The 22,384-nt window shown below is 45.8% G+C and overlaps 2 protein-coding genes across 3 annotated transcripts in view; one reads left to right on the plus strand and one right to left on the minus strand.

The window, feature by feature from the left end:
- LOC142776252 (uncharacterized) overlaps positions 1–12,057 on the minus strand; it is a 42,236-nt gene extending 30,179 nt beyond the window's left edge. For both annotated transcript variants that reach the window (XM_075879585.1, XM_075879586.1), the window contains exons 1-2: positions 11,532–12,057; positions 11,113–11,202 (exon numbers count right to left, since the gene is read on the minus strand). In XM_075879585.1, coding sequence (XP_075735700.1) covers positions 11,113–11,202; positions 11,532–11,905 — 464 coding nt within the window. In that variant the 5' untranslated portion in view covers positions 11,906–12,057. The remainder of the gene's footprint in view (positions 1–11,112; positions 11,203–11,531) is intronic.
- Positions 12,058–12,175: 118 nt separating this feature from the next.
- LOC142775315 (dihydrofolate reductase-like) lies at positions 12,176–21,891 on the plus strand. The gene is made up of 3 exons (XM_075876664.1): positions 12,176–13,043; positions 18,330–18,441; positions 20,972–21,891. The coding sequence occupies exons 1-3, from the start codon at positions 12,817–12,819 to the stop codon at positions 21,182–21,184; spliced, it is 552 nt and encodes a 183-aa protein (XP_075732779.1). The 5' UTR covers positions 12,176–12,816; the 3' UTR covers positions 21,185–21,891.
- Positions 21,892–22,384: the final 493 nt, after the last annotated feature.

Genomic DNA, 22,384 nt, shown 5'->3' on the forward strand with positions numbered 1-22,384 from the left:
GCTGCTAGTGAGGCAAGTTGATTTAGTAGTCCCCGAAGAGAAAGCAGAGCTTCGGGGTGTTTCTTCGCCGAAAGTTATTACCCGAAATTGTGAACGCATATTGCGATTTTCCTAAAAGTACTGGCGTGTTTCGCTGGCGCGGATTAACAAAAAAACTACTTGAAGAAACTCGGTGATATTTCCGTCTTCAGGTGTCACTTCATTCCGGGTAAGTGCTATAGCCAAGCACTTACCTGCAAACATAGATAGCTTACCAAGATACTGATGTACATACAAACTTGTCCGCGACCACTGCGTGCACAATCAGCGTGTCAGGGAGGCAGTTAAAATCGTGATGGCGACCGCGGAAATTCGGGTATTGCATTCAAACAAACTGTGAAGATGGATGCGAAACAATGTTAGTTCCCTTTGAAGTATAGCCGATCGGTTCAAGTTGGGGGGACAGGATTTTGAAAAGTTGGTCAATTAATTCCCTAACACGGTCTCCATCATTTTCAGGGACTCCACTGTACATTAGCGTACAAAAAGTAAAACACAAGGTGAAAAAGGTGTAAACACATGTGCAAAAAAAAAGTGATAACCGGCACTACCGTGGCATGCACCACGCGAAGGCTCTATCTGCCTCGCATAATATTTTCCTCAGCTGTTTCCACAAATTTCAATCAATTAGGCTTAACATCAGCACTGTTTGAAACACTTGGGGGGACGGGGACGGGGGGACGCTGCTACTTTGGTGGCGTGGGCCGCAGCAATACATAAATATTAATATTATGTCTCTTCTAAACTTGGGTTGCCGCTTGAGGGCCACGGAGTGCGGACGCACGTTGTATCGGCTCCGCAGTTTTTCTATGATTATCGGCACGATATCGAAGTTCCTAGCACCATTTTTCACACCAGTGGACGACGGAAGTTCTGGAGATCTTCTGGACACCACGTTTTGACAGGTGGGCTGCATTTTTTTTTGGTGCAACAACGGTGTTTTCTGGGTCGCCACGTCGACGCAGCAGCTAAGCTCAGCGAATGGGAACTGGACGCTAGTGTCTCCACCGCCGTGGCAGTGTGGAGAGCTCAGACGAACGTGCCGTCAAAGCTGTTCGGAGCTCTCCTTTCCTCTTCGAAGGCCCGATTTATGCCAAAATGGAGGTCGTAACTGTGGATGGAGAAGCCATATCACCAGAAGAGTTTGAAAAAGGGTCAAACTGGTGCGAAGTGCGAAAAGGCGCCAAGACGCAGGTCGACCGGGAGCCCAGCGCAGCGGGAAATACACAGCGAGAGACGCCCTTCGCAGAAAAGGCGCCAGGAAACAAATGAAAGAATGAGCGAAACGCTCAACAAATCAAGGCGAGTCGACTGCCTAATCTGCCAACGGAAGACTATAAGGTCATTGTGCGGCCGCGAGGTGAACTTAACGTCTAAAAATACAGGATGCATCGCATATATTGCTGCCTGCGCAACGTTGCAGGGGTCGGCCGGGAGGGGGCTGTGGAAGACAGTATGTGCATCAACAACACACAGAACATACTCGTCATCAGTACACCGTCCGAGGATCGAGCCCGGCAGTATGGAGCTATTACCAAACTACGAATAGATCAGCAGGAATTTGAGACCTGTGCGTACAGGGCAGCCCCGGAGAACACGTCAAAGGGACTTATACGAGGGGTGTCCAAGGAAGAGAGCCCAGAAGACATCCTCAGCAACTTGGTCACTCCACGTAACCCAGGAGTCCTTCATGCAAAAAGAATGAGAAACACGGACAATATTATTGTGCTGTTTGAGGGGTTTTGCATTCCGAGATATGTGAGGTATGGAGCAATGCTCGTTAAGTGCACGCTATACAGAAAACACTTCGATGTTTGCTACGGTTGTGGGAGACTTGGACATAGAGCAGATGTGTGTCCCTACCCCAACGACAAGGTGTGCAGGGGATGTGGAAGCGGTAATCCAGCGCAAGATCACCGTTGTGAAGTTAAATGCAAGTTATGTGGCAAAGATCACTCCACTAGAGACAAAAGATGTAGGGCAAGATACGAGATACTGTACCTGGTTAGGAGGCGTTGCTGAGAACGGACGAGGCGAGACGAGGAGGAAGCACGGGCAGCGTGCACTGAAGCCTGCTACCAGTACAAGGAAGTCGGCGTATGACATGACGAGGACAACACAACACAACAACCAGCCAGCAGTCGGACAAGGACACTAACAGGCAAAACAGTGCGAACGGCACGCACGAGACGACTCCGCATCCTTCTCAAAACTTACTGGGGGAAAGAGTCTAAGACAGTCCAGGTCTCGCTCCAAACCGAGATCAAGATCAAGGCCAAGGTCCCACTCAAGAGCCACTTGAGGGAGCGGCAGTACGCAGGTGAACTTTGCAAGTGTGGTCTCCGGCACTGCTTCTCCAAGTAATGTTATAGGGTCTGCCTTAAAAAAAGAAATGATACAGATTAAAAAAATGTTAGAACAGATCACTAGAGAGAACCTAACACTTAAAGAAGAGATTAAGCAACTGAAAAAAGAAATGCAAAGCTTCAGGAGGTACGCAACGCGGGTGCGACGCCTAACACTCCCTCTGTTCGCAAAATACCAACGCTTAATCGAGCCCCAACATCTGTTCCTTCGCAAACGAGTGGGGAGTCGCCACCACTAAAAAGGAGGGCGCAGGAAGAGGCAGAAAAAGCCGGTAATTTTTCGATTGGTGAGGTTAAGGGATTGTGCAAAGAAATGTTTGATGAAATGCAAAACCAAGTTACTTGCACGCACGTCGAAATAACACAGAGATTTGATGGACTCGAGCACAGGGTATTAGCGATAGAGAGCACGCCGAAGGACATTAGGTCGTCTGGTGCAGGGCCAGTTAAATTAAAACCGTACAGCAGAACAGTCACAGTAGAACCTAGCAAGACCACCGGGGAGGATCCCATAAATAAGCATGGCGCCACGTAACCAGTACATTATTTGGCAGTGGAATTGCCGGCGGTACCGTAGGAAACGAGGGAACCTGCAGCAATTCGTGATAAACAGGGAGGCGCCAGATGTCATCACCCTGCAGGAGACCGGGGGGACGGCAAAGTTATCGGGGTACAAGTCGTATAGCACTTCTGGTGAGAAGGCGACTGTCACAACTCTGGTGCATAGAAACGTCACGGCTGTAGAGCATGATACCGGAGTGCACAGCATAGACCCCCTCCTTATAGAAATAATACCCTCCCTTAAGAAAGAGGGAAGCCTCTTCGTGCTTAACATTTATAGCCCGCCGCGACAGAAGCTCAAGTTTGGTCCAATTTTCCACAAAGCCTTGAGCATAGCGGAGAGACAGGCTCTTGTCATAGTTATCGACTTCAACGCACCGCACACTGCTTGGGGATACACTGTTGAGAATATAAAGGGACGCAACTTATGGGCAGACGCTCAACATGAGGGCCTTACGCTGATAACGAATCCTGAGGAGCCCACAAGAATAGGCAACAGCGTTAGTAATGACACAACACCGGACCTAACTTTTACGAAGAACGTAGCAGACTTGTGATGGGTAAACATGCAGCAGAATTTTGGCAGTGATCATTATATTGTAGTTACAACGGTGCATGCAGGCCCTAAAATAAGCAAGGCAGAAAACTGGCACTTGGAGAAAGACTATTTCCGCAAGATTCGAGAGGAGGATTCGGATGATACCATAGTAGATATAGAAAAATCGGTAGAGAAGCTCCAACAGAGTGTCAAGAAAGCCACTAAAATTGTTCTTGAAGAAGCGGGAATGGAGGCGATGGACAGCAAACTGTTGCATCTCTGGGAGGCAAGGACTAGCATCCAAAAGCGCTGGAAAAGACAAAAATACAATCGTAATTTAAGAAAGAAAGTAGCTGCATTAGACAAGGAGATAGAGCTCCATGCGAATCGGCTGACCCAACAACAGTGGAAGCCACGTGTAACTTGATGGATAGAGAAATGAAGATGTCAAAGACTTTGAACATTCTCCGAAGTCTCCTCGATTTGCTAAGTACAAAGACTGCACAGAGGCATAAGCTGCAACACGTAGTACATAACTATGCAGGAACAGAGGAGCTCTTCAACGAGCTACGAAAAAAGTACTTCGCAGACGCAACAAAAGAACCACTTTCCGGTTACAAAGGGCAGGACAACCTTGTACTCGATGCTGATATGACGGAGGGCGTGGTTAGGTTCGAGCTCGCTCGACTAAACCCGAGGTCTGCTCCGGGACCTGATAATATAACTAATAAGATGCTCAGGAACTTGGACGACGAATCCATTAAGGCGCTCACTGAGTACATGAATAAGTGTTGGAAGAGTAAGACTATCCCACGTCAATGGAAGACTGCTCAGGTCACCACGATTCCGAAGCCGGGAAAGAAAGCCCAGCTGGATAACCTTAGACCAATTTCACTGACTTCATGTATAGGCAAACACATGGAGCACGTAATCCTTACACTTCTCACTACCTACATGGAGGAAAACGGACTCTTCCCACATACCATGATCGGCTTCAGACCTAAACTATCAACGTAGGACATCATGTTACAGATTAAGCATCAAATACTCGATGTGGGGACCAGATCTTTAGACTCTAAGGCTATCCTCGGCCTTGATCTCACTAAGGCCTTCGATATTATCACACACAGAGCCATATTAGAGAATCTTCAGGGACTGGGGATAGGACAGCGCACCTACGCATATGTGGGAGACTTCCTATCCGACCGTACTGCAAGAATTGCGGTCGGAGAGGCAAGGTCTGAAGAGATTGAATTGGGCAGTAGGGGGACGCCACAGGGTTCGGTGCTGTCTCCACTGTTATTTAATGTGGCGATGATTGGCCCACCCGCAAAACTTGACCAGATTGAGGGCCTCAGACATAGCATATGCGCAGACGACATCACCCTCTGGGTGACAGGTGGAAGTGACGGCGACATTGAAAACATACAAGAAGCTGTTGATACTGTAGAGAGATATGTAGAAGGTAAGGGGCTAAAATGTTCTCCCGAAAAGTTGGAATTGCTCGTTTATAGGCCCACATGTAGGGGATGCAAAAGCGTACAGGAAAGGCCAGACATCTTGATTTTTGCAGGGGAAAGTAAAATACCCATGGTAGCGAACCTGCGAGTTCTCGGCCTCCGTATAACTGAGAATGGGCACAATGGAGAAACTATTAGAGAACAGCGTCTACCAAACAAGCAGGCTGATCAAACGAATAGCCAACAAAAACTATGGTATGAAGGAACACAACTTAGTTCGTTTAGTCCAGGCTTTTGTAGTCAGCGTATCGTGTACGTTGCCCCATATCTTAAACTACACGCAGCCGAACAGAGCAAAATAGATTGCATAATTAGGAAAGCCTATAAACAAGCAATAGGTCTACCGTTAAATACGTCGAATGACAAGTTCTTGGCTCTAGGGCTACATAACACGCTCGCAGAGCTAATAGAGGCCCACACGATAGCACAGTATGATCAGTTAACCCAGAGCCCTACGGGCAGGCATATTTTGGACACAGTTGGCGTTGCGTACAATGTGCAACATGGGGTAAAAAAGGGCATGCCGCAGGAGGTACCTCTATATCGTGGTACCTCTATTACCTAGAAATATGCATCCTGAGCATCACTGCGCTAGAAGAATAGAAAGGGCGAAAAGCCTACATAAAAAGTTCGACAACGTCCGGGACGTGGTCTATGTAGATGCAGCAGAATACGAGAATGGCCGAAGCATGGTAAATATAGCAACAAATATTCAAAGGGATTCCAACATCAGTGGCAGTGTACGTACAGATAGGGCAGAAGTGGTGGAGGCGGCGGCTATAGCACTAGCAATAGCCTCCACAGAAGCCGAAGTCGTGATCAGCGACTCCAAAACTGCTGTTAAAAGTTATGCCAAGGAAAGGATCTCACCGGAAGCGCTGAGAATCCTGGCAAACTTTTGCGATGAGCGGGTAGTTCATATTGTTTGGACACCTGCTCACTCCTCCCTTCCCGGAAATGAAATCGCGCACGACCTGGCTCGAGAACTGGCCAGCCGAACAGGCGCAGCGCGAAGTATGGGGGCGGAGAGGGACCGCATGATTAGTTATGAAGAGATCAAGATCACAAAGCACTACAGACTAGGAAGGGTCCGATTCCCCCCGGCACATACATCGCTCAACAAAGCAGCAGGCGACGGCATGGCGCCTCTTACAAACCAACAGGTTCCCGAACCCGGTAACTTTTCACTACATCTACCCAGAGATATACTCAGATTTGTGTGAGTTCTGCAATCAAAGGGCGGATCTTAATCATATAATGTGGGCTTGCCACTCAGTGACAGGGCAATATAAAAAATACAGCAATGGAGAGCAGTGGGAGACCGCACTGCTAAGCGCAGACCCATAAGCGCAACTCGACGTCCATCAGCAAGCCGAGGATGCTGCCAGAGCTCAAGGACTCATGGCTGCCACCTAGGAAAAGGAGACAATTCTTCCACATCTTGCCTCTTTTTTTTTTCTTTAATGAAGTTATTTTCCCTTCTTTTGTAAACTTGCCTAGCTCTGCACGACTCGTTTTCGATGGGAGCTGCTATGCTTCACTCATCCACTCTTAAAATTGCGGCACAAGAGACATTGGGCTTTCACTTGTTCTTGGGCCACGCGATTTCTGGTGTTTGTAGTGAAAGCGAGATAATAGGCCCTCGTAGGTCGTGGCGGGCTGCCGGTGTATGCGGTGGCTGGTATACGTGTCGCACATCTCAATTTTCTGGTCTTGTTTCGAGTGAACAAACGAGGCCTTCCTGATCCGATAATCTCGTTGAAGTACGACAACAAAAAACCACAATGCTTCCCTTTCAACATCGTACACAGCAACAGATGACGAGCCCCCAACAAACCGCCCTGCAGCACGCGAACTGCCATAAGTACCCAGCACGGAGGAAGGAAATGTAAGGAGAGGCCCTAACGTCGCTCGTGAAGCTGCGATGAAGGCGGAAGTGGGCCATATTGACTAGGCGAATTCTCCTCTCTTATTTACATGTGAATGCGAAGCAGATGGCGCGACTCCCTCTCCGTCTCCAAAAGCACGTGGCCTGCGCGCCGGTGCTATCCGAAACCAACGAAATGGATTTCAACAAGCTATCTTGCCACGATACGGTTGACGAAATCTCTGCGTGTGGCTGTTGTACTCTTGCACTGCCGGTGTTTACGATAAACACGGCAAGTTGCACATCAAGCTTTTTTTATTGATGTGTTCTTTGTGAGAATGAAGATGATATTTCGGACATTGCCGCACGACGAACCAGGCACCGAAATTTGTACAGCTTCTTTCAGATCACTTTTTCCCCCCTTTTGCGCTTCTCTTTAGCTTTTATGAAATTTTCGGTCAGGCTGTGGGCTAGACACAACGATAAAAAAAAGAAGAAAAAAAAATGTCTTCCCAGCAATAAACCCGGAGGTCCGTAATTATGCCAGTAAAGTCAACGTCGGTGGAGCTTGTGTGCGTGGCAGCCCTGTTGAGTTTGCGCCAACCTCTGTTTTTGCCCCTCTTTTCCCCGACGTGCACCGATTCCTACAAATATCCCAAAGGCCATGATTTCATTAAGATGAAAGCAGGGAAGACTCCTCGAAAGTGCATGGGAATACGTTTCTAGTGTGAGTCACGCACACTAGTAGCTACGGAGAATGGAGAATGATATGTGGGATCTAACGTCCCAAAACCACCATATGATTATGAGAGACGCGACCACCTGGGGTTCTTTAACGTGCACCCAAATCTGAGCACACGGGCCTACAACATTTCCTCCTCCATCGGAAATGCAGCCGCCGCAGACGGAGACCAGGATCGAGTGAGGATGAAAGGTGGGAAAGTTAGCCGAAGGAATGCGTGAGAAAAGGTCTGTGGGAAGCTTCACACATCGACACAGCTGCCAAGGACGGCAGGGAAAGCCAGCCAAATGCGAGAGAAGATGTCTTCGGGATAAGTGGCTAGTCATTAGAGGAAAATAAAGAGAAGGGGCTTGTTTCTGTCTTCCTTATCTAGAACACAGCTCAGCGCCAAACAGGAACATGAAAAGAAAGATTAGATTAGTCTTAATAAGGGCCTGTGGACCGCAAATGCATCGTCCGTTGTCATAAGAAGCAACGCCGCATAACTGTCACTAACCTGCAAAGCATTCATTGAACGAATTCTTGAGCACAGTCGTTATTTTCTATGATGGCTTTTCAGCATAATTTTGACGGACGCTGCAAATTCGGAGTACGTATACGCGCGCTCGTTCCGTGGTTTCTAAGAAGTTCAGACACCTGGTTACAACCACCACCGGAGGAAAATCGCGTAGCTAACAATGCAGCACAAAGAATGGATGCTGTCGAACACCTGCAGTACGCCACGGTTAGGTGCGAGGCCCATGAAAACGCGCACACTGCCGCTGGACCGCCTGAACGGTGCCGCACCGCGCTACATCAACAATAACAAAACGCCGCCATTGTGCCCAGTGAATATGGCCGCGCGTGACACAATTTCCGCCACATTTTTTACTCCCTGCGCCGGCTGGGCATGCCCTTTCCTTACCTTTCTTTCCTCCGTGGTACCCAGGAAGATACCCAAACATGACGGGAGAGGGCGGCAATGGCGGAAGTGACATCACATGAACACTATGCATAGAGGGTATTCATGTGACGTCACCACGGACGTCACATACTGCTCTCTGCCATTTTGGCGTCCTTGGATCGGTGGGTCTGGCGGCGACAGTGGTTCAGTCATCAACGCCGTGTTAACATTGTGGCTGATTCCTTTGTGTTTTCGGCTCTTCGTGCGTCAATTACGTGAGTGGGATGGCGACACAATGCGTCGCTTCGTATATGAGTACCTTGTGCGGCTCTGACAGGCAGCGCTATGAAGAAAAAATTGAACTGTGTGGCGTGGACCCCTTCTCTCCTGGCGTGCGATATGTTGCAAACTTCTATCTTTGGTCACGCGTGGAAAAATGCGACATCATGAATTTTCTTGTTTTGAGGACAAGTTTAGTGACTCGAAAGCAGCTGAAGGCGTATAAATCTATGGAGCCCCACAATTACGTGACCAGCGGCTAGGTGTAGGAGCTACTGCTGACACAAGTCAACGCGGACACCGTCATCGTAATCACTCAAGTGACCGCTCGTTGTCGAATTGCCAGATTTTTGTCGCATTTTTATCTCCTTGTTAAAGTAACCAACTTCCTGAATTGCTAGTTTTTACTACGCGGTCACGAGTAGCTGAATTTTGATTTTTTGGCTGCTGTGTTGTATGCAGCCAGTTGCGAAGGGCGTTAATTTTATTTCCTCACTGTTTTATTTTGTACGCAGGTAAACCCCTCACAGAGCCTGTCAGCTCCTCCTGTCAAGGCATGGATTTTGTCTAAAAGCGATGGCGAAGTAGTCGCAGCCCATTGCTTATGTATGGCCGGCAATGGCGAGGCGTGTTCTCATGTGGCGGCCCTGCTATTTTACTTGGAGTACGGCGTGCGCGCGCGAGACGGCGACTCGTGCAAAGATGTTTCAACAGCTGGCTCCCGCCACACACACGCAAAATCGAACACGCTCGGTACTTGTCGGGGTCAGTCGTTACCGGCCGGTTGATCCGGGCGATCCACTCGCGACGACGCTTTTCCAAGAGGAGCTTTGTCTTCTCGAAAGTGCGCACTGCGTTATGCGCACTTTCGGGACTTTGAAAAAGCCTGGATCTTTGCTGCTGCTTTCAATTTTCATCTGTTTGTTCAGCATACGGCTGGAGCAACTGACTATAGCACAGTAAACCATTGTCGCACATAGTATTAGAATACGCTACCACGATAAGTTCGCTGAGCGCTCCCATCATCGTGTTTCCCGTGCTTTGCTGCCTAACTGAGGAACCGCGCGCTGCGCGTCAATGAATACCCCCTATACTTTCTCAGCTTGGAAATTGAACCAACCTTCATTTTATCTTCGACTTTTCTTAGTTACATAACCCTCAATCTGCGTTATCAGCAGAAAAAATTGTATGCTGGGCAAAAGCAAAATATAAAATTGACCAATGAAGATGCGTGGTTTATTAACAATAAGAGGGCACGAAACCAATCAAGAAAATCAAAGCATAAACAATGGCTTACGAAGGAGGGAACTTTGTATATTTGTGCGCAGCCTTTTCTTTAAAATAACACGGTTTAATTTTCTTTCAATAATTTTTTCGGCAAGGTCCGTTTTGGCGTTGCATAAGTGGTTGCCAGACTGGAAGGGTGGTTGTTGCCAAACTGCCGCTAAATTTGGCAGAAAATTTTTCTTTTGTAGTTGTGGCTTTTCTGTAAGCATTTGGTGCTATCCGCGGTGCATTTTTTGGCTGAAAATGCGCTGCTGCGCAATCAAGAGGCCGTTTTAATTAACGGAATGAACCGCGCATACAGAATTCGTTTTATTTACCGAATGAACCGCGCCTAGCAGAAGTCGAGCGCGGCGCTGCTGCGCAATCAAGAGGCCTTTTAATTAACGGAATGAATCCCGCCTAGCAGAAGTCGAGGCGCGTTCTCTTGCTGTGTGCGCAGCTGTGCGATTGAGATATCGCGTCTCAGTATTAGGGATTACGGGGAAAACTGAATAGAGTCGCAAGAGGTGGTGCGTTGCACCCCTCCCCCCTTACTTTTTCTTTTTCTCAGCTGATCGTGTCGCGTCGACCGCGCGCTACGAGAGGGAACGCTACGCTTCCCCTAGCTGTGTCAGCACAAGACATATCGTTCGGACTCGTATATACATGTGATGAATAAGCGTTCCAAGGCTGGTTAATCGGGGTACGTCGGATATGCTACAGCTATGTACGCCTGGAAGGCTGCTTTATCGAAGCAGATGGAGCGAATTAAGCGCGAACCGACCCTAGCAGAAGTCGAGCACCATGCTCGACTTCCGCTAGGCTCGGTTAATTTCGGTAATAAAAACGGCCAGCGTCGCTCATGCACTCGCAAAATGCACCACGGATAGCACCAAATTCTTACGGAGAAGCCACAACTACAGGAAAAACTTTTCAGCCAAATTTAGCAGCCATCTGGCAGCAACCAGCCCAAAGACTGGCAACAGACTTATGCAACGCCAAAAGGAACTTTGCCTTTTTTCCACCACGTAACGAAGCAAATCTCTCTCACCTTCTAGATCGGGATCTTGAACGGTGTCGCCGCGACCTAGAACGGCTCCGCGATCGCCGACGTGACCTGGACCTTGATCGCCTGCGGCTCCTGAAAAGCAAGATTTGGAGCATGCGTTTGTCCCAACGGGAACTCCCTATGGACAGCTTTAGAGAACGGTGATGGGCGAGCAAGCTTGTTTATAATGAGACAAGCCTCGACCACAGACTAGTTGGCAAACTATTAAATTTAGCCGTTTACAATTAACCCCTGTCTTTCCTTTCTGCAAACACAGTGCACTCAACAACAAAAAATCACTTGCGATAGTGATATCACTCGCGAACCCAGAGTTCACGCGTTGACGCGTGAACTCTGGGTTCGCGAAATGATCGTGATTGCAGCATATTATAGCCCGATAAGAATAAGTAACGATCACTCACCTCGACCTGCGGCGGCTGCGGCTGCGCGAGCGTGACCAGCGACTTGACGGGCCGTAGTAGGACGACGTGGATTGGCGGTACGGGTCGGTAGGCCTAGCGTAGCGCGCCATCTGCACGCGAAGTTCGCGGCCGTCCATGATGTAGCCGTCCAGCGCGTCCATCGCGTCTTCGCAGTCGCGCTTGTCGTAGAAGCGAACGAAGGCGAAACCACGGCTCTCCCTGGTGTACGGGTGACGCGGGATGTAGACGTCCCCAACATCGCCGTACCTCTCGAAGACGCGTTTCAAATCATCCGGCGTGGTGCGGTACGTCAGGTTATCGACCTTCAGGGAGGTCATCCCGTCGATGACCGGCGGGGCACGGCCGTAGCTCATGGCGTCACGGTAGCGCGATCCGAGTCGCGACTTGCACAAGCGAGAGACTCCTTCAAGCGAACGGCGAGAAAAGGAACTGCGAAATTGCCAACACAGCAAGCGACGACTTCACTATACGCGTACTTCCAATAAAATGGTACCACGCGAGTAGCGGCGACGACTGAAATGGCCTGTGCTGTTTAACATGTCATTCTTCAGTTTCGCAGCTTACAAAAAAAGAAGCAGCAATGTTTCTTTTCCCCTTTTACATGTTGATCTCATTGCTTTTAAAAAAAATTTTAAAATGAAAGCAAGTTTTTGGAAATTTTCTTCAAAAGTTACAGCGCTTTATCAGTTTCGGTGTCGAAGAGGTGTGATGTGAACATAAATGCACACCGCATAACCACTGCTGTTGTCATAGAGGTAATAAAATTAAGCCTAATATATTCACTGTATGGTTGTTATAACGATAACAAAACCTTATGGCCGCGGCCGTAACACCATAATACGTATCTCTAATAACGTGCGTGCGATGGGCTAGCAGGGCCTCCGAGAGTTGAACGTTCCTGCGTCACCATTACCATTACTGTTTACTGTTACTGTTTCTGTGTGGTGAAAACTCATTGAATACGGCATCGTAAATTACTGCATGTGAGAACTGCATTCGTCAGCTTGTTTGCACAAAAATAAAGTCAGAAGTAAATGATAAAAAGGGTGCCGCTGGCGGCTTTGAATGTTCGATGTTATCGCGCGCTTTTTGTATCGCTTTTACCGCCATAAACTTTCTCTCGGTTTAAAGTGCACGTCCTGTTGCGTGCGGTCACTTATGACAGCTCGAGATAACTGTCTACGGCGGAAGGTGAAGGTCGCGGAAGAGTCGCCCAAAGCGTGCCATTCTAAACAGAGTGTGCCGGAAGTCAGCGTCCCGTAAAATGTGTCCAAGCAGTGCGAAGGACGTGGTGTCGTGCTTCGCCATCGTCGCCATGTGCCGCAACCGTGGGATCGGTGTCAACAACAGCCTATCGTGGCGTCTCAAAAAAGAACTGGCCTACTTCTCGCGACTCACGAAGGAGGCGGCGGAGGGAAGGCAGAACGCCGTCGTCATGGGCCGGCTCACGTGGGAATCACTGTCGCCGAAGTTCCGGCCCCTGAGCGACAGGTAGCGTCAATGAGGACAACCCAGATGAGGGGGTGCTGGGGTAACTCCATAATGTGTTTCGGAAACACAGGAGGTAGGAAGACAATATGTTTTCACTGACGCAGTGCATCGAAAGATTAGAAAAGGAACACAGGTCCCTGTGGCTAGCATTTTTTGGATATCAATGGAGCGTATGATAGGGTGGTTCAAGAGGACTTGTGGGGAATACTGGGCACACTAGGTGTAGAATATGGAGTCACTAATCTTTTAAAAGATATCTATAAAAGCAACAAGGTAGTTATAAAATGAAAAAACAAAAAACAACAGGTATGCAAACCCACAGAAATAAAATGGGGGCTTAGGCATGGGTGTCTTCTGTCACCCTTGTTATTTGGGATGTACGTACTAGGATTAGAGGCCAAATTAGAGAGGAGTGGACTTAGCTTCAACTCCCTTTCATCAATCAAGGAAAACTCATTGAACAAGCACTACCAGCATTGATGTATGCAGATGACATAGTGCTAATCGGCAACGACAAGGAAGATTTGCAGTGATTGATGGACATCTGCAGCAGTGAAGGAGATAGGTTACATTTCAGATTCAGTAAGGAGAAATCAGCAGTCATGATTTTTTATGATAATGAAGGTAGTGAGCTTAGGATACAGGAGGTCACACTAGAAATAACAGATAAATACAAATATCTGGGTCTGCGGATAAGCAATGGGATCGAGTACCTATGGTAACACGAAATATACGTAAGGTCTAAAGGTAGCAGGAATGCAGCGGTGATGAAAAATAGGGCACTGTGGAATTGCAGTAGGTATGATGTTGTGAGAGGAATATAGAAAGGGGTCATGGTTCCTGGTCTGACTTTTGGCAGTGCGGTCAGAGATCAGAGATTCAAGGAAGATTAGGAATTAAGCAACATGGAATAGGTAGGCTTGCTTTAGGAGCTCACAGGAACACACCAAATCACGTAGTACAAAGGTGATGTGAGATGGACATCATCTGAGGGCAGGGAAGCTAGCAGCAAGATCAAATCTGAGAAGCAATTGAAAGAAACGGGGGTGGAGTATTGGGCTAGAAAGGTTTTCAGCTACTTGTACATGAGGAATCACGATACAAAATGGTGGAAGCGAACCAGAAAATTGATGGGTAAGTACTTATAAATGAGCAGGGGGCCAAACCAAAAAGAACTATCACTTAAGAAGAAGGCGAAGGGAACGGAGACCTATATCTGCAGAATCGCATGATTAAGAAGTCCGCACTAGAGATCTATAGAACTGTTAGGTAGGAAATCGCCAAGGAAAGGATTTATCATAGTACTCGGGCTCGGGGTAGTTCTCTACTGTTTGAGGCCAAGATGAGAGTATTGTGAACCAAGACTTATCGGGCCAAATACGAAGAGGTATACACGGTATGCAGTGCGTGTGGAGGGGAGGTGGAAACTGCCAAAAACCCGATAATGTTCTGTAAAGAGCTTCACCCTATAGTTCAGGATGATGGCACAAAGTTTTTCAAAGCACTGGTGTTTAAGGACAACGAAGGCAGAATAGGCTTTAGGTGGGTAGAAAAAACTAGAAGGAGCTTATCTGATTGGTGGCTAAAATCAAGGCACGAGTGAAAATTAAATGCTTCACTGTAAAGTACCAGTCCTCAACTTCACGATTTAACAGAAAAAAAAGATAAATCTAGTTGTTGGTTCACTAAGTATTACGGCTAGGTGGCCTTAGCCAGCACCCAATCTAAAGGGTACAGCCATATCAATCAATTTATCCATCCTTCGCCACTTGATCAGGGCTCGATCCTGTTGCACGGAAGATAGCATATTTAGGGAGTGGCACAGTGCAGTATCAAATACTTTCTACGTGATTGGCCGTCGTCTGCAGCTGGCACAGAAGAGCCAATCGCAATCTTTTGCCTGCAGACTTGACTAATTAGCACAAAGAAATAAAAGAACGAAAAAGGTGAAGGCAGCAAACTGGACGCTGCGCTGTCGTCTTCACCGTTCTGGTGTTCTTTTGTTTGCACTATGTCTGAAATCATTTCGCACTTGCTAGCCCATTTTTCCAATGAGGCCATGTGACTTTGGTATTAATTGGCTTCACTGGCAAACTATTTGTGTTGATTAGCTGTAGTAACAAGTAGCCCTTGGGGCAGTCGGAAGCAGACGCAGTTCTTGTATAAGGAAAGAAGGAAAACGAGAGAAAAAGGAAAGGCAGGCATGGTAATAATTATAAATTAACTGGGAGACAGACGGTGCACTTTTAGTGAAAATCTAATTTCTTGAATTTGATTGGCTGACATCTTCAGCTACTCTGGCATTAACTAGCTGCAAAATCTGCACTAGTAACTATATGTCTTAGAGCCGCAGGAACTAGCATTGGCATTGTGGGAAACAGTTGTAGTTTTCCTATTGGTTGTAAATTAAACGAGTATCCCATATTGCACTTTGAGTCGAGATAGAATACTGTGATAATGATTGGCTGTCATCTTCAGCTTGCGCCGGGAGGGCCAACTGCAATCTTTCGGGTGTGGTCATGCAATGTTGGCATTATTTAGCTACATGGTCAACTTTGTGTTAATTAGCTGTGACCAACTAGCGGTTGCCATCTTTGGAAGTGAGCGTGGTTTTTGTACAATGTGGTGTACATCAATTGCGAGTTGTACGGTGTACTTTCAATTAAAATCTCATGTCTTGAGCATGATTGGCTGCCATCTTCAGCTTGCATAAAGAAACCAATAATCCTGTTTCGAATATGACCATGTGCTATTGGCATTAATTAGCTGCACTAGCATCTATTCCTGCTAATTAGCTACAGCAATCAGCCATTGGGGGAAGTAGGTGTACGTCTTGTACAAAGTAAGTTAACAGGGAGCTACATGGGGAACTTTATTTCATAAGGGAATCTCTTGGGCATGATTGGCTGTCGTCTTCAGCTTATGCAAAGGATATAACTGTGATACTTCGAATCTGAATATGGGACTTCAAACATTAATTATGAACTATACGTGTTATAGCTTTTGTAATGAGCTGTTGGCGTTGTCAGAAGCAGTTTGAGTTCTTGCAAAGGATAGCTATAGCACACGGTGCCAGTAGTAGTCATGGTAGTAGCCGAGGCTTCTGGTACACCTACCAAGTTTATAGATAAAGAGTAGCCTGCTGTAATAGCACCATGGCCCAGCATAGTAGTGCTTGTGCTAGGTAGTTATGGCAGTACCATGCATGCCTGCTGGAACAAATGACCAAATGTAGGAGTACACAGTTACAACCGTAAATGCAGTGCTTGTACGAAAGCCGTTGTGTACTTACAATAGTGATAACCAGCTACCGCACTAATAGTATGACATTGCACGGCTGAATACTCGTTACCATTAGTGTTCTAACACAAAATCACAGTGTGACATCACAAAATAAGTATCCGGTTAAAGAAGATAGGCTGTGTTTCAACAGCTTACACACTGTAAACTAATGCCATATTTTAAGTACGTATTTTGCTCTATGCAGCGCCAAGACGATTTTCATATTCTCTAGGATTACTTCTTACTAAGATTGTTGACCAGGCACGGTCATTCCCCACTCATCATCTTTAGTTCAGTTAACTTAGTTAAACGAACACTCAAGAAAAATGCTAAGTTGACGGTGATTGTTGAAATTTCCTTGCCAAGGAAATGCTTAGTTTGAAAGAAAATTGCATTTTAGTGACCTGCATATCGTTATCACAGTTTGAGCTGCACGCAATGAAAACTAGCCTTTTAACGTGGCATTCGCCACATCCTGTCCAATTTACTACCCGGCAGCCAGCACTGTCATGCAGCAGAGCACAGCTGGGCAAAAAAGGAAACTTGCATCATGCTCAAAATTATTGTCAAAAGGTTCATTTCTATTTTCCATAAATCAAACTGAAATGTGTGTGCTGCATTTTATTTCATCTTCTAATCCAATGTAGCGCTGCTTTCTTTCGTGGATAGTACAAACAATAGCGCATAATTTTACCGAGACCTTTCTACGCCATCGGGCGATTGTACATGAATATTCCACAAGTGGTTTTGAAGACACCCCACAGCGAACATTTTATGCACAACTTTTTTTACAGCAATTCATAGCTTTGTGTCTGGTAATCCCAAAATCGAATTGTAAATGCTCTAACACAGGAGTCGGCAGTCTTTCCAGACGAAGGGTAGCAGACCGAGGGGAGTCGACAACAAGAAGAAAAAAAAAGTTGGAATATTAGCGATAATGTACAAAACTGGAATAGCAATTACGCTTATTTTCTGCTGGTATGTGACAAGATTGCAATTTACAAACATAGGTTACAAGTGTAAACATCATTTCAGGTAAAAAATGTCAAGTCCACCTTCAGCTAGTAAGTAATTGGGGAGGGGGGGAGGTAGGTACTTATGTTGTGCCAGGGGCCGCAATACACTGCCATGTGGGCCGCATGCGGCCTGCAGTTTGGCGATCCCTGCTCTAATGCATCATATTTTATAATGTCAGACTCGCTAATTTAGAACGATCATGCATCAGTTTGAAAAGCCCGTGTGATTATCATGAGAAACTAGCGCCCCACAGCAGGGGAGCACCCAAGATTACGTGCGCTCTAGCTTCGGTGACAATGAACGCATCATTTTTAAATTAGAAGGAACCCAAGGGCAGTTAAGAATTAAACTATGTAGGCGCTTTGAGCATGTCTGCTCCAGAAAAAAAAAAAGCATTCCTGGCTTAAGCAGCCAAAACCACCTCAAGAGCAGCCCGACAACAGAGCAAGAGGGGTGATGAATAATAGTCCTTGCCGGGTGCCAGTTGAACTATTTTGCGCGCCCTGCAAGTGTCCTCCAACGTCGACAGTGCTCGCCTTACTCGTGGAATATCTTAAAAAGCCTCCGTCTTCATCAAACCAGAGAAGATGTCAATTGGCACTGATAAATCAGATGAGCGCTATTATTCAAAACCAAATAAAACTATCTCATAGGCAATGCTCGTCACTATTAATCGGTCAGAAGTGCCCCTGCACGCAGGGCTCTCAAACAACGCAAGAATCTCGAGTTTCCAAGTTTGATGTCGGGGGACCTCTAATTTCTTGATTACCAAAAGCCTGCTGTGCATAACATTTGTGTTCTCAAGTGTTGGCTTTTCACTCCGAAGTAGATGGGTATTTGTCTTCAGTGACCCTTTAAGCAGTGTGTCCATTTCGATTTTTTTAGGCAAGGTATCAACCGCTTCATATGAAGCTGCCCAATAGTTCCGGCACATTTTTAGATTTGCACCAGGTTGATGTCTCAACATGGTACACTTGTTTATGACAGAATAAACATTGTGGTAAGCAAGACAATGACCGAGATTCCAGAGGGACACCACGTGGCACAAAGCTTTCCAGGCAACGTGCAGATTTTGCAGAATCTTGTCGATGCCGGAAAGGCAAGTGCTGTGTGGCTGCTTTTCGTTAGCGTTACCAGTTTCTTAAAGCACAACCAGTGTCATTAACCCTTTGAGACACTACGTACACAATTGAGTACATTACTCGTCTTCACTATTTGCATCAAGTAGATGCTAGGAAAGAGCAAGATATATACTTTGAATGAATTTAACCTTCTGCATAAAAATTAGTTTTTATTTAACCTCATTTTGCAGTATACTGATACATATGATGACTTTTCTGAAAGGACTACCACGTTTGACGAGTTGTGTGACGTGCCACTTCTTGCGAACAATGTGAAAAGAAGAATTTTTCTGAGCTCAAAATGAACATAGCAGAAAATAAATTTGTACTAAATTCCTTGCCTGGGAGCTTGTTTCATGTATCTATGACTTTTGGGTAAAGAGATATTAAATTAAAAGTGAATTGGAATGAGTTGCCATAACACCCCTAAATTCGAGAATTATCTCATTCTTGTCGTAATAGCATACCGAGTGCCTTGCAGTAACGTAGCAATTTGACACATTTACAAACAGTCCTTCATAGATGGCGTCTGAAAGGGTTAAATTATTGCTTGTCAGAAGACGAGTTTTGAGCCGTGCGGTTCCTTGTTTATGCATAATCATGAATTACGTTGTTGATTGCCTGTCTTGCAAACTCTCCTGGCAAAGCTTACGTAAATATAAACTAGTGAGTGTTTGAAATGTACAATTTAAAACAAAAGGTGACCATATGTAGTTCATACTGAAAAAAGTTTGTTTACTGTGCTAGAAACACAGACAGCCTCTTTCAAGATGACCATCTGCCAACGAGCTCGACTTGATGCTCTAGTACGACAATAAGTGGGTATTGGCACATTAGGTAATGAAATAGTTTCGTGTCTGAACATTGCCCGCTCATTAGCACCCGCTTGGAGATCTTGCAGAAGCTTTTTTGTCTTTACGTCTTAACCAAGCAGTCAGAAAACACAGAACCACTCCGATCAAAACTTCGAGAACCGAATTACATGCGACAGAGCAAAGCCACGTCGTTTCATGTTGACCGACGGAATAAAATCTCTTTATAGGGGTGATGAACTACCCACGTAACCTTATGAGAAAACATCTTTCGGAACGCTGACACTGCTATGAATAGCTCAGCCAAATCTTGCAGTTGTGTGTGGCAAGGAGAGCTTAGAAGCGCAGCGCAAAGTTGATACTTTGTCAAGCACCTTCTTTTCGTACAGAGGCCCGTGCTGACTCTTCAAAGCTGGCAACTCACCTGTTCCACGTCGAACAACAGATGGCATGACATTGGCCAATAGCCAACATAAATCTAGAACGCTGTTCGAATCAGACGCGCTTTTTGGCACTGGCCCTATGCCGGTTCCGCGGTCCAATAAAATGGCGAGTCGGGCTTGTTGGCACATACCGCACACTACATTGCAAAAATAAGCAAGACACGAGAGGAACAAATGACAACAATCACTAAATGTCATCGTTGTTTGCGTTCCTTCATTTGGTTGCGTATTTTTGCGTTGCAGTGTGCCATAAGTTTCCTTGAACCATAGTCTGCCAACATTGCACAGTAGCAACGCTAGCACTCCCAGGAATCGCAACGGGAGAATGCGATCGCATTTTATCGCATGCGCGCTCGGAGTCACAAAGTGTGCTGACTTGGCTTCTTTCCCTTGTGCCGTCTCTCCCTGTGTATTGGCAATCACGCTCATCGGTACAAGCTAAGAAAGTGCTTTAGGCATGTGACAAACCTCTCACACTCTGCTGGTTCTTGACATACTCAAGAACACTAAAATATATAACAAAATGGGTGTCTTTTTGTCTCACAGCAATAATCCTCATCTTGCTTGCACTTCCTTACTTGAGAGCTCAGCGCTGACCACTTTCCTGTCAAGAGTGATGAGTCACGCCGATAGGGCGCATGTCGTCTAAGACCTAAAAGGGCCGAGCACGTGGCAATAATGCAAGAAAGGAACATCAAATCTACGATTATTTTTGTGGGACAAAAAGATCTCGTTTACAGTGAAGTTCTTGTGGCAATCGATTTGTCTGGCTACAAATTCTCATGCTGAAGTCACTTGATGATTACTTGAAAAAATGGCTCATGAGCCCTTCAAGTTCTATGGATATGTGGGGTTTGACGTCCCAAAACCACCACATGTTTATAAGAGATGTCCCAGCAGAGAGCTCCGGAAATTTCAATCACTTGGTGTTCTTTAACGTGCACCTAAATCTTGGCACACTGGCCTACATAATTTTCACCTTCGTCCCTTCAAGATTACCATTTCACATTTGGCAGAAGATAACTGGAGGCAATCGTCCATCAAAACAAAACTGATGTTTCTGCCCAACTATAGGGGCCTTGTTGACAAAGTTTTTTTGTGAACAAGGCCCCCGTAATGGGGCTGAAACGTCAATTTCGTTTTGGTTCTTATGATTGGTTCACGTTCGTTAATCTCTGCCATGAATTTTCCTAACCACATAGGTTTCTGTCGAACCCTGAATTCCGTTTCACTTTCGTCATCCATCCTTGCAGGTTGACAAGGTGTTTGTGATCGGAGGGGCTCGGCTGTATCGCGAGCTGATGGACAGTCCTCACTGCAGTAGCACTTACCTCCCCGAAATCGATAAGGAGTTTGAGTCCGACGTTTTCTTCCCGGAATTCGACACCAGCAAGTTCCGACTCGTCAAAGAAGAGGGCGTGCCAGAGGAACCGCAGCAGGAAGGCGACATCACATACCATTTCTGAGTGTATGAGCGCATGAGAAATTGAACAGCTTGTGTTGGGCTCGGGCGATGAGAAGTGTTACTGCATCACCAGGGATGATGCTGCATATAATTGCCACGTGTTTTTGTGGGAGTGTCACTTGAAATTACACACCTTAGTATTAACAGAATGGAGAAGTTTGCTAACCTGATCTGGTTGGCACATTTTCAAAACAAAATTTAACGTTGCTTCCAACAGGATGATGCAGAGATGACAGCCTGTCTTTGTTTCACATTCAAAGTTGTTCAATTCCGCCCGTCAGCTATAATGTATTTCTGGTTTTCGTTCGGCCGTTTCTTCCCCTTTGGAGAAAACGCGAAGTACTTGTCACATTTGTATGTGCTTGTACTCTATCGGTAAATTAGTTGGGGAGATTGAATCGAATAATTCAATTTGACTTTTGAATATTTGTAGTTTCGAATAATTCGACAGGACGAATGTCTAAAATGCGGCCAAGGCCAAATGTACATGGTTGACTAACACTAACGCTAATGTTCATTTACAGTCAAAACTTTCCTTCCATACTAATTTAAAAGCAAGCACATGTTTATTTAAGGGGAGACACTGGTCTGAATTTTTTTTTAATTTTCAGTATTTCCAGCTGAAGTTTTAATACAATTTGTATTTTTCACAGCTGAAAACAAATATGCAATGAGTTTTTTGCTATAACTGTTAGATTTTTAAATATTGACTGTTACATAAGCTTGCATTCTGCCCAGCCTTTTGACATCTTCCTCATAAAATATCGCTACAAATTTGATATGACAGGATTGCATGAAGGCCAGGGAGTGCAACAAAACCATAATTTTATTTTTAGCTTCATTGGTACCAGAGTTATGGCTTTAACAAGTATACTCATTAGAAATCTGAAACTGTTGCTTAAGTTTGTTGCTAATTAAATCACTATTGTAAATAAAAATATTACATTTTTTTGGTTTTTTTGCACTAATCAATGTATAAGCTTTCAAATGCTGCAAGAATTATCAAAATTCGGCTGCTACATCAAAAGATACTGTGGGCAATGGCTTGGGGTGTGATGAAAAATGTTTTGAAAAAACGAGAAAAGAAGTTTAGGAACATGCTGAGCACTTATATTTAACAAGAAAAGGTGTGAATCGGTGTATTAACCATGTTAGAAGCCACCAGGAATGTAGTCATCATTCTCCTTGGTGTGCTTTCTTT

Source organism: Rhipicephalus microplus, chromosome X (genome assembly GCF_043290135.1).
Source record: "Rhipicephalus microplus isolate Deutch F79 chromosome X, USDA_Rmic, whole genome shotgun sequence".
Classification (NCBI taxonomy): Eukaryota; Metazoa; Arthropoda; class Arachnida; order Ixodida; family Ixodidae; genus Rhipicephalus; species Rhipicephalus microplus.

Excerpts from the sequence above, each read along its gene's own strand:
- LOC142775315 (XM_075876664.1), top strand. The coding sequence starts at position 12,817 with ATGTGTCCAAGCAGTGCGAAGGACGTGGTGTCGTGCTTCGCCATCGTC. Across the intron at positions 13,044-18,329 it reads TTCCGGCCCCTGAGCGACAG|AATAAACATTGTGGTAAGCA; the intron begins GTAGCGTCAATG and ends TGTTTATGACAG. Across the intron at positions 18,442-20,971 it reads ATCTTGTCGATGCCGGAAAG|GTTGACAAGGTGTTTGTGAT; the intron begins GCAAGTGCTGTG and ends CCATCCTTGCAG.